The 12,888-nt window shown below is 41.7% G+C and overlaps 1 protein-coding gene across 2 annotated transcripts in view; it reads right to left on the reverse strand.

Annotated features, from left to right (window-relative positions):
* cpeb4b (cytoplasmic polyadenylation element binding protein 4b) overlaps positions 1 to 12,888 on the reverse strand; it is a 32,672-nt gene that overhangs the window by 4,967 nt on the left and 14,817 nt on the right. Inside the window, exons 4-10 of one of the 2 annotated variants that reach the window (XM_034605713.1) lie at positions 9,224 to 9,274; positions 4,387 to 4,410; positions 2,885 to 3,055; positions 2,566 to 2,655; positions 2,127 to 2,245; positions 1,870 to 1,984; positions 822 to 1,003 (exon numbers count right to left, since the gene is read on the reverse strand). In XM_034605713.1, coding sequence (XP_034461604.1) covers positions 822 to 1,003; positions 1,870 to 1,984; positions 2,127 to 2,245; positions 2,566 to 2,655; positions 2,885 to 3,055; positions 4,387 to 4,410; positions 9,224 to 9,274 — 752 coding nt within the window. The remainder of the gene's footprint in view (positions 1 to 821; positions 1,004 to 1,869; positions 1,985 to 2,126; positions 2,246 to 2,565; positions 2,656 to 2,884; positions 3,056 to 4,386; positions 4,411 to 9,223; positions 9,275 to 12,888) is intronic. The other variant, XM_034605714.1, reaches the window with a different exon arrangement.

Here is a 12,888-nt window from a genome sequence, read left to right on the forward strand (position 1 = left end):
CTTTTTTGTGCCCAGCAACATAGAATACTACTGGAATTGTTCTTTAAAAGTTATGAGACATCATAGCTGGCCATAGCCGGGTTCTGCTATTAGCCAGAGAATGTGGCAAGATGTCCAGTCAACCACATATGCACATGAATTATGTAACTGAAAAAGGCAGCGTTCTCTTATTAACAGGCTCAATGTCGTGTTATGCAAATGTGAACAATATTTGTGTCGGTTACAGGCCACTGTAAGATGTCCAACACACCTGCACATATGACTTTAATTCCTCGGCTGCTGACAGCAGTGTGTCGTAAGTCATTGTTAGCATTAGCTTGCAAGGGCACATACATAATACTGTGTGTACTGATTGTACTGTGTGTGTGACTGCAAGGTCAGTGCATGCAGCAGACCGGGGAGGGCGGCGGAGTGCGAGGACATTTTGACATGTAAGACAAGCACGGGTGTAAATAATTAAATGAAGGATGGATGAATTCCATTCAGCAGCTTCAGTTCCATGTGGTTTGTATTGGAGCTTTGCTTTCTCCCCTATGACAAGTCAACCTGTCTTCTGTGAAAAATATGGATATGTTGCTGCAGAACAATTTCAGCACGGTTCCCAAATATCATCCGACTGTATTTAACTGAATCTTAGTTATTCTGTGCCACTAACAACACTGTGTGTTCCTATTCTTCTCATGTATGCTCATCCAACCTAACTTGAACTGTAGATAGCTTAGATAGAAAATAAATAAGAAGAGGGAGACATTAAATTCTGAAATTTCAGAGAAACAGTGTGGGAACTGAAAAACACTGAGCTCTCTTTTCTTTCTGCTCACCCGTTTATCGATTTCTCCATGCTGCAGCTGTACAAAGCGAGCACTGATAGCAGCAATGTAGCTCTGCTGATTAGAGAAGGCGACCCGCCCCGCTCCCTTGGGGTACTTCAGCTCAGGGTCTGTGTCGATGCCAGCGTAGCAAACTCCGCCGTACAGGCGGTCCATGATCATGGCCAGCTCCACTGCACAGGAGGAAAAAATTAAAAACTGGATGAGCAAAGATATTCACAAAAACAAGTTTAACGCACAGAGGGAATAACGAGCGCAACAACAAAGCTTCTGGCAAAATTTAACAAAAATGTGCGCACACAAACACAGACCTTACACATAAACTTGTGTAGCCAGTGAACACAAACACGGGAACATTATGAGGGTTGTTTGATGGGGCAGACATGAGGGTGGTGCATTGAAGACAGCTGCTAAAATGGCTGCAAGAAATTCAAACAAATGTATTTACTTAAGTTTTTGTGTTTTTCTTTACAGCAGCTGAATATTCAAAGTGAGGGGAGATAATTTGTTAAAAACAAAGTCAAATGGAAGTTCTTTGTTCAATATATTTCAAATATTCTACACAGCAGGAAAGACCCGCTACGCATGATAAGAATAAAATGCACAGCACAGTCGGCCTCGGACTACTTCCTGTTAGGACCAGCTCAGGTCAGCCACTCTTTAAGCTCAAATTTCTTGCAGATCTAATGTTTATTATGAATACAAGCCGATCAACACTGCAGCGTCCTACAGGACGAAGAATCTCGCCCACAGCTGCCACTTCAAAGATTGGGAGGAAATGAGGCATAAGAAGTGAGGGACGGCTACTTTGTGTGGCCTATTTGTGTATAAACATACTGTTTGCAAAAGTATAAAAAAGTAGAGATTAATGGAAAGGGTTATTGAAAATAAGGCAAAATAACATTTTAAGGCCTTAGATAAATGACAAAACAAAAAACACAGAAATCCACACTATACTTCAAACCTGTTGTCATTATAAACACATTTGTTGTTAATACACTCTTGCGTAAAAAGATCAACATATAAAAGTGGAGGTTACCTGCTCGGAGCGGACGAGGGACACCTCCCACAAAGATGGTTTTCCTCGGGTCCAGAGGCTGAGATCCATCCATGACAAAATCGCTGTCGTTCAGGTTCCACGGGCGGATCTGGACCTGTCACACACACAGAACCCACAGGTTTCAGCTCTAGAAATGAACAGCAACTAAAATAGAGTAAAAGTCATCACCGCAAGTTTCACAGAGCTCAGTGGAAATAGCCAGAGATGTGAGAGTGTTAGTGTGTGTTTCCACTAACCGGCTTGTCTTTGATGGTGGGGCTGGACACACAGAGGTACAGCTTGCCGTCCTCCTCGATGCAGGCATCGATCAAAGCCTGCACTGAGCTCTCATCCTGGAACAGCAGGAAGGCATAGCCTAGAGATAAAATAAAAAATACAGCAGGGTTATTCATGCTGCCAGGGACCAGAAGAATCATGATATCTGTGCACTGATTACTGTGACGGATCAAGACGTTCTGCATTCACAGAATGAGGCCATGAGCTTTTACAGACAAACAGTCCAGATACAGTCAACAAGTGCTTCAGAAACAGAACCACACTGAACAGATGTATCACATGTTGATAATGTTATATCATCTGCCCGTCTTCCTCCCATGAAGGAAGATGTTCTGTCAATACACAACACAGACACTATGAAGAAGCTCTGACGATCTTATGTTTTATGATATCACAAACCTTTGGGTGGAAAATAGGATTTGCTCTCAGCTTTGTGAGGCCAGTCCACAAACAGGTGTCCAAAACGCCGGAAACTGGCTGTAATCTCATCTGAAATAAAGCAAACAGAAGGTTTACTCACAGGCAGGTTTTTAAAAGGAAGCACAGAAGAAGATTTAAAGGCAAAGTCCTGTCTCAAGATTATATTCATTTTACAGTAAGATGCTTTTTTAGATGATGTGTTATATTGTGCCGTCCTCTCCCAATCTCTAAATGTTTAAATCATTGTAAATATTGACTGATGTGGCATATAGATCCTTTTGGATGTAGTTTACTTTACCTTCATCTATATCTGGGGGCAGTCCTCCGACAAAGACCTTGCGTGAGTAGCGTTCGACGCGCTCGCCGTTCTGATGCGGAAAGCAGTGTGGGGATCCGAGTCCGGCGAGACCCTGATCACCACGCTCGTCATCGGGGAAACCATCCTCCATGGGGAAGAGAGAGGAGTGGCCTGGAAGAGAGTGTAGGAGAGCAGGAGAGGTTTAGTTCCTGAGGTAATGGTGGGGTCGGCGTTGTCATGGTAACACCTAGGCAGCAACAACACCTGTGCAATCGCACTTTAATTTTACTTGTCACCCAGCGATAGGTGGAGGGGGAACAGGCAAAGCATTTATTTTAGATTTTTCAACAACAATATCATTTATCACATAATTGTATTATGTAATGCACATTGTTGGGGCCATATTTAAACATACAGCATTTTTATATTTCCTTTAGCAGTGTGTGGCTTTAAAACCACAACATCAATATTTCTACCACTCTTTGACATCTGCAAATGTACTATTATGAAAACTTTGGACAAGTGCCGAGACACAGGAGAAACTGATATATACATAAACATGAGTAAAATCCAGTTCTGTAGCATTGAGAATTTACAGTTTGTATTAAGAGTCATACCATAAGCACTCACATGGATCGAAAAAAACAAAAAGTAATAAGAGCACAGAATGTCATGTTATGTGTTTTTCTGACTAAATGTCTTGTTTTCTTAATTTGGTGACATGACTCACACATGGCCGCAGCAACTGTGCCGTCCCTGGAGAACTGGACAAACACAGTAGTCATCTCAGTGAGGCAGTGTGAATAGTTTCACAGTGGACTGTGTGCATGTTTATGTGTGTGTGTGTGTGTGTGTGTGTGTGTGTGTGTGTGTGTGTGTGTGTGTGTGTGTGTGTGTGTGTGTGTGTGTGTGTGTGTGTGTGTGTGTGTGTGTGTGTGTGTGTGTGTGTGTGTGTGTGTGTGTTGAGAGGTTAAGCCCTCCCTGGCCTGTTCCTGCTCCCAACCAACCCACTCTGAGCTGCTTTATAAAGATTTATGCAAGGGAGTTAGCCTCAGCTTACAGTACGTGATGTGTGTGAGTGTGTCCAGTCGGCCATGTGTGTGTAAATCACCAACTACACTGTGTGTGCCTCATTAACTTTCAGCTAAATGTGACGGCAACCACTTGCATTGAATTAACAATCCTGCAAAAAAATGTGCGTGTGACAAGATTCAGATTTAAGCTGAACGAGAAAAGACAAGTTCAAAAGGATGAAAGATGCAAAAGATCGTTTCACGACATCGTGACAAGGCTCGACACAATCATGCAGACAAACTTCACTTCACTGTACAATAACAAAAGCACAGGGCCATTCAAAATTCATATGAGCAGCAAAACCAATGGCCGGTAACCAAGGAAATCATAAACAGCACAACATTTTTAACATGACAAAATAAGTCAAAAATATCAGATCAAGATTAATGCTCAAAAAGTGACATAACATATCCATGCTTATATGTTACCTCGTCTCCTGCTATAATTCCTGGCTGCATGTGGAATAAGGACAAACCAAAGGAGAGTATGGTTATTAAAAGACGTGTTATACACTATACCTCCAATAAAAGTGCCACATGGTTCATAACAGCTGAGGGATGATCCGTTGCCTGCCTGTCCTCTGTTCTACCAATCAGCTGTGAATCATTATCCGCCCGTGCGACTGCCAACATGTTGCTTTACTGACTAGAGCATAAAGATGACGTGCAGTTTCTGCTTTCGGGACATTGCGGTGAATTACTTGCAGCTTGAACATGTCAACACCACAGTTTTATCGCATGCTTCTCACCAGGGCTCCGGCATATTTCAACCAGTTAAATCTAAGACTTTTAAAACCTTTTCAAGACCCATGTCAAGAAGGAAAGATATGAAGGGAGTAATCAGAGTCACGGAAATACTTACAATTGCCTATAATTGAAGATAACCCTTGATACGCTACGTTATCTTGCAAACGTGGCAAGAGACAGTAGGTATCCACGGTCTTTCTTACAGCCAAGCCAAGTGTATAAATTCTGACTGGGGTGTTTATCTGTGATCATTTATCAGTTCCACATTGGTCTTGTTTTTAGTTTTATTACAGCATGCTAATATCTGTATCATTGAGAAAGAACTAGAATAAAGGGAGACATGACAAACTGTATAAAAGCCACCAAAATATATATCTCGAAAACATGTCAGAATTTATAAGTGTGACAGAAGTAGCATTCAAAGAACATATTTAGGACTTTTTTCAAATTTAAGACCCCATGAAATCCCCATTCAAATAAGGACAGAGATTAATGATATAAATAAAATGTAATATATAAAAATAAAGTTGCTTCATTATCAAAACAGATAAAATAAACTACTGGAAGAAACAAAGATGACATAGGACAGATCAGTATAACAAAGCTGAGGAAAATAGTAACAATAATGAATATAATTAATCATTTTCATAACAATAAAAAGACATTGGAATACAAACATTAGAAAGGGCAAGTGAGAACTGAAATAAATTAAATAGGAAATAGATTTCCGAGGAGATTAAAAATACTGGTGCTGTGACTTTCCTGAACCGAGTTCCCCGAAGCAGGCCGCTCTGAACCCTGGTAACCTTGACAGAAATAGCACGGTAACCTTAACTCTACCCGGCAAATAACAAATAGCCATGACGCTGCCGACTCCAGCAAAACACAACTCCTCACATGCAGCAGGCAGGCTTCTCAAGGAGAAAACAAATGACCACGACAAAGTTTTTTTAAACACTGGAAATATGTCACGGATTTAAAGCATTTACTCTTACGTTCCGTTCTTAAAAACAACATGATCTAAACGCCGCAGATCCACAACAGAAATATTCAATCAACATAGCTGCAGATGAGAAATGCATTTCAGTTATTAAAGTAAACGAAGGGAAAACAAATTCCCCAAGTTCCTCAAGAGGGGCTTGACTTGCTGAATTTGAGAGTCAAGGTCACGTGCGTCGGGCCCTGCAGAGGAAATGTGAAAAAGTGAGGCATGCATAGAAACATGCTCAGGGCCAGTTACAAGGAGAATTGCTTGTAGTGTACGTAACACTGAATAAACACCTGTGAAACGTATCCAGTTCACCCAGTTTGAGTCAAATTAAAACCAATAACCCTCTGCTTCAGTGAACCAAGACACTACACAGCATCTAATGCTTCAAATAGCACGAACAGAGACTATATGCAACCCAGATAACAGCAGAGTCAGTTGCTATAATCCAACAAGAAACTTAATGGGGCTGACAGAAGTAATAACACAAGAGTTGTTATGTCACGATCCACAAAGTTAAAGTTTGGTTCTCCTAAAGCCTAAACACAAAGCATCTATGACAGTGAGCGAGCATTGACCGTTGTAGCCTCCGTTGTTTGCAGAGTAAACACGACAGCAGCCCTGTGGCCAAGGAAGGCAGTAGGGGCAGCAGGCAAAGTGAGGGCCGCCCCCACGTACATGACGCTATGTGCCTCTGTCGCTTGACATTAGGATTCTTGATCTTTCCTCAGGTAGCTCCATGTGTGCTCGCCCTGTAATCATGGCAACCAGAGGCGGCGTTTGGGGGAAAACAGTCGTGAACCCTGGCATCTCCTAAATCTATACAGCATTCGATCTGAGGAGAAAATGAAGTTAGTGCACAGCTTTCTGTACACTGAGAGTGATGTGTTTCAAAAACTAGTGTGGCACTCATACCACGCAAGTTCTGTGGTAATCTGTCCAACAGCTTTTGTGCAGACTAAAAAGAAACAACAAAAGAAACCACCAGAGATTAAAACCTAACCTTCTTATGTAGGGAACTAAAATGTCTCTGAGTAGAGCAGATACATCTTTCAAGGCAGAACAACCCTACACGACTGTCCAGTTCCTATAGTCAAAATATAAAGAGCTATATTGAGGATTAATGGATATCTTGATCAATGCCGTGTAATTTCGCAATGTTAAAGAAAGTAAACAAAATGCCTTCATCCACCCCAAAGATTAACAAGTTGTTAGACGAAGGCCCCATCCCTTTACTAAGTTTGGTGAAAATCGGTTCAGTAGCTTTTGCATAATCCTTCTGACAAATAAACAGACACACGAGTAAAAAAAAAAAACAACTCCTTGCTAAGGGTAAACATTTTGTTGAATCAATATCAAGAACCCGGACACTTTTTTGTTTGATTCCTGCAAAAATCCGACTCTTTTTTTCTGCCTCCAAACATGTCATTACACTATGTGGTTCAATGTGACATGCGTACACAGAAAGCCGCTCCTTCTACTGAATCTACTTAATACGCTCGCTGGGAAATCATTTCTCTTTGCACAGGGCCGAAGTGAAACGTATTATAATATGGACGCTGCAGAGACTAAAGCATCGACCCAGCTGAAAGCGCATAAGAACACGGAGAGGATGAAGAACTGGCCAGTACACACAAGCAATAATCCTCAGCTCCCTCCGTGGACTTTCCAACCCAGATGGACATTAACTCTGGGGGAGAAGGTCAAAGAGAGCTGGAAAGAGAGAGAGAGAGAGAGAGGACGGACAGAAAGAGACAGGAAAGCAGATTGAAGGAGAGCAGAGGGTGCTATAAAAAGATGTGTGTGTGAGTGTGCGTGCGCGAGTGAGCGAGAGAGAGAAAATAGATTGGAAGAGATGAAGAAACAAGCTGATAAAAAGCTGTGTGGGGGTGAGAGAAAATGAGAGTGAGCGAGAGAGAGATCAAGAGAATGGGGAATGCAATCTGTGTATGCTTACGGGAGAGAGAGAGAGAGAGAGAGAGAGAGAGAGAGAGAGAGAGAGAGAGAGAGAGAGAGAGAGAGAGAGAGAGAGAGGGGGAGAGGAAGAGAGAGAGAGGAAGAGAGAAAGAGCGGTGTGCACAACCCTCTATCCGCTGGCACCATCTGTTTCAGGGCTTGATGACAGCTCCTGACCATGTGATCTCACCATGTGACCCAGCAATCTTGTGAAGAAACTACTGGCCTCTCCTGTTTTACATCCTGACCCGAGACCAGAAGGCAGAAGCGACAACAACACAATTACACAACGATAAAGAGAACGAGATTGCGCAAGGGCACGGTGGAGGTAGCTGAATATTAAACTGCTGTTTGTGGAAACCGCAGCACATGTCAAGGGGATTTGGCAAATGTTTTTTCCAATCATTTCAGAGAGGCAGAGATATTTATATGCGATTTAAGAGGCTTTTTTCGCTCAGTGCAACCTGACCATATGAGGAAACACTACCTGGGTTGAAAGAGTGAGTTATCACAAATTCAATGGGCTGTATATCTCATCATATTTTGCATTAACAGAGGCACGGATGATTGTATTCAAAAGTAGAACACAAAGGACAGAAGACCTTCGCTACTAGGATGGCACATACTTAAATTCAATTGGATGTGCCTGATTTATTCAACCAAATCCATGAACTATTCCCTGGGAAATTGGTGAAATGTCCCAAAAAAAAAGTTACTTGTCAAGTGATAAAAACATTTTGTCCGGATCTATCCCAAAATAGAATGACTTTTTTCTTGGCCTATGTCCCATCCTTTCACCAAGTTTCATGGAAATCTGTTCAGTAGGTTTTGCGTAATCCTGCTGACAAACCAACCAACCGAGAACAAACAAACTGACAAGGGCGAAAACATAGCCCCCTCTGTGGAGGTCATCAAAAACCCTTATAATGAAGGGATTAACAGCAGCACAGTGGTCTAAGATACAGACCAAATTCAAACAACATCCCTGGTTTGAATCATCATCATCATCATCTCCTTAATACTTATTGTCTGCTTCTGTACTGTGTCTATCAAATGAAGGCAAATGTCTCCCAAAACCAAAATAACATGGTATTTACATTAAAGACGGTTTTAGTGCACATACAGCGAGTCCCATCCTGAGGCCATTCTTCTTTCGAGTTCTATTCCCTCAATCCAACCTACCCCCCCCCCCCCCTAAAATCCAGCTACTCATTTGCTGGCATCAAACAAAAAATCACTAGATCCTCTCCCCATCTACTCTTTCGTTCCAGGGACTAAGCAATATCAGAAGTCAAATGAAAGGGGAGGACACAACAAACATTACAAAACAAAGGGAAAGGTCATCACTGAAGATCACGCAAATGTGAAAAACTGCCATTTCATTATATGTAGACATTCATAAAGCTCATGGGCACAGGGGGTCAGACACTGCTTAACCTTTATTCAAAAATATTTTCTGATCATTTTCAATTTAATTTGTACAAAAAAATAAGCTATCTAAGTTTTCACATAATTTATGATTTTAATTTATAATTTATAACGTCAATGGCCACGTGAGTAGGTCACCATACGTACCATTTAGGGGCAGAGGGTTGTCGCCGCCTGGATGAGGGAACCCAAGACGACCTGCACAGGGAGACAGAGCACAAATATTTAAGATGATGGAGCCAACACATGACTAAATGTGATACATGAGTTTTGACATAATAACAAGCCTTAAAGCCATTTTAGGAAAGTTTTGACTTTACTCCTTTTTACGTAAGAAACTTTTTAATGCGGAAACCTTGTTCTATACAAAAATCTCTATTTCAGGGTGGGAGAAATGCAGACACATATTTTTATATGGAGTCCATGATTGTGATAAAACAAATAATAAAATGAAAATCACATTAATCAAAGGTAAACAGTCTGAGGCATGGAACCAGTAATACTTTAAATTAGCCTGCTCCCAATTGGGCAAAAGGTTGTGACCTTGTTAATAGAGCCTGACCATTATGGATTTTTAGGGGCCGATGCCAATACCATCAGGAAGTAAAAATTTCAGATACCGATATGTTGGGAGTTAGGTCAAATAAAAAATGTCTGTATAAAGCCTGTATGGCATGTAAACATAATTGAATCTTGATATTTTACAGTTTAACCATAAACATTAATATAAATAACTATAAAGACAAAGAAAACACTATTAAACCAAAGCCCTTTATTATTACTGTATAGTTTGCTTATATATATATATATATATATATATATATATATATATATATACTGATATGTCTGTGAAATGCTCATACTGGCAGATTTTCAATTGGTTGTGCTCTAAGTGATTATTCATGTCCTGGTGCCTTTAGACTGACTTTGTTGATAGGCACAGGTCATACACTCGCCAAAATAAAATGACACGATTTGAGTTTTATATAACTGGCTTATATAGAAGCATGTATTAAAGTGCTAATGCAGAATGTGTGCGGCTGTGGCAGCAGAGAGCCGAGTGTTGTTTCCACTTCAATCTCATTAGAGGCTACATCTGTGGGACACCAACAAGCCCTCTCCCTCTCATCGACCTCCATTTCCCTATCTGTGCCTCTCTCTCCTCATCTGAGCCCAAAATCATACATTTTACATGGAGCTATTTGCCAGGCACGTACACGCACACGCACACACACACACACACACACACACACTTACCCACACAAATACATGTTATGATGCCAAACAAGCTTCGAAGTTATGCAAGGCCCGCTTGCTGCAGAGGGATAATGAGATGAAAGAGCTGAAATAGTACAACCATTGTTGTACGGGTATGGACCGCCCTGTGATTGGTGCATTCCAGTGCCTCAGTCACATGGAAATCTGCTGGCCCCTCCCCCACACCTTGTCTATTGAGCCCCACAGTCATCAGTAGATGTGGTGCATAATACAGAACTGGGACTCACAGAGAACAGAAACCAGGGCAGACCACCCGTGGCTCAATCAGCTATTATACTACAATACAGATTTCCATACATTAACGCACTGTCATCACAATATGGACATTACCGGCACGTTTGGCTTAATCAAGCTTAAATCACGGACTCCAGCCAAAACCAGATAACACAAGATAAGCTCAATTCCTTCCGACTGCACTGCAGAATTCACCACTTTATCTCCCTCTGTAATTCAGTCCAGTTATATTTGCTGATATGTGCACTACCCGAGAATCAAAGTCCATTTGAGCAGAACACAACACATTGGATTTTGAGAGGCTTTTATGTTCAGGCGCAAGAGCACAGCACATCCCCGGGTGTCTGCAGGGCTGTGCGTGCCCGCTCGGTGAACCATATTTGCATGCTGTTGGCTGCATACATGTACATTAACAGCTAAAGCACATGCATGCACAAGCACACACCACACAGTGCCGTGTGACTGTGACTGTGTGTGTGTGTGTGTGTGTGTGTGTGTGTGTGTGTGTGTGTGTGTGTGTGTGTGTGTGTGTGTGTGTGTGTGTGTGTGTGTGTGTGGTGGCAGAACAGAGAGATCCTTTCTGTCAGTCAGGACAATGCTGGAAGCGATTCAAAGCCACTTCTACTGTAGACATTTTGTCTCGCCCATTTCCCTGGCCTCATCGCTCTCACTTTGTTCAATATGTTCCGCTGGAAGGAGAAATTTGTGCTTCGCTTATGTGCATAAAAAATTTGCTCCCGTGTGTTCACACTGTCCTTGTTTGTTACATTTGTGTGCGTGCATGTACGTGTGTGTGTGTGAGAGAGAGAGCAGGAGTCAGTCGGCCAGGAGAGGAGTCGGCGCTCAAAGAAAATGTGGTGTAATTATGTCTTTCTTTCTACTTCGCTGTGAGGGAATAAAGGGAAGAACTCACTGAAGTCAGAGCTACACTACACTGCCAAGTCTGGACTATAATTATGAAAAGGAGTAATAAATAGTATAATATTTTGCAGCATGCCAAAGGCTACAAGACAAAAGGGAATCTGGAAGGGGATCAGGCATGATGCATCATGTGAACGCAGTAAAGAATGAGGTGCTGCACGAGAAACAAATCTGAAGGAGCGATGGCTGAGGAAAAGATGGAGAAAAAGCAAGACAAATGAGGAGTGATTGAAAAGATAAAAATGACAAACTGATATGATGAGTCACAGATAAACCGCTAACAGAGAAGTCAGTCTTTTCCTCAAGCTTGTGCTTTCAATTGAGAAGACGTGTTTTTTTTTTATCCTGGTGCCCCGCTCTGAGATCTAACAGCCGCTGGAATCTGTGCCAGCACAGTTGGATCTAGGATACCAAAGAACGTGGCTCGCGAGTTAACTTCAGTCCTCCTCTCTTAATATTGAGGGAAGATTTACTAATGTTTGACAGCGGAACATTAGTTCACAGCTGGACGTGGCTGAACTCGGTGGGTGTGAGGCTGAAATAAATAGGACAGTGAAGTGTCAAGGTCTCGGACTTTTCACTCTCCATGGTATTGTGGTAGTGAAACTGGTGTGTGTGTGTCTACGCATTTTTTGTAGAACACATAGAGGCAGCATTATTAAACAGGTAATAATTTACTAAAATTTGTGACTGAGATTGGGAGTAAAGGAGTTTGGGGGCCTATCTTTGATTTTCCATTCCTGGACACTTAACATTTCAATGTTCAAAACAGAAAGAGAAAAAAGAAAACTTTATTGTCACTGCCATTTTGAGGTCTTTCATTTTGAGGTTTGAGCTCACACAGACACACGAGTTAATCGTTTCTGGTGCTTTAGCTCGCTGATAGATTATGACAACCACACCATAAAACATTTCTGTGCATCGCTTGTTATCAAGGATTAGGAGAGGAAACTCCTAAGAAATATGGCAGACATCTTAAACTAATCTGTAGCAAATCTATCTCGAGCACCGCGCCCCACCCTTGAGAAATCAAATGTGTTTCTTATCAAACAATGATCATTCCCAGAACTACTCCGACAAGCAATTCCCCCTCGAACAATGGCTTATAACCCTGGTCACAATGCTCAGTGTCAGTCAATAATTACTGTAAACACTTAACGATAAAACAACAGCGGCTACCTGCTGAATTCAATAACCTATTTCTGGGTTACCACTGAGCAAGTGTTGCCCAACACCTTTCAGCCAATAACAAACACTGGCTTGTCTCTGTTAATCAATAACCAAAGTCGGTTATAATTCAATTTCAAATAGATTATGCTCCATGTCAGACTCTGCTTTGTAATATAAAGCACACATACTCAACATGTCTATAAACGCTC

This window comes from Hippoglossus hippoglossus, chromosome 14 (genome assembly GCF_009819705.1).
Source record: "Hippoglossus hippoglossus isolate fHipHip1 chromosome 14, fHipHip1.pri, whole genome shotgun sequence".
Taxonomy (NCBI): Eukaryota; Metazoa; Chordata; class Actinopteri; order Pleuronectiformes; family Pleuronectidae; genus Hippoglossus; species Hippoglossus hippoglossus.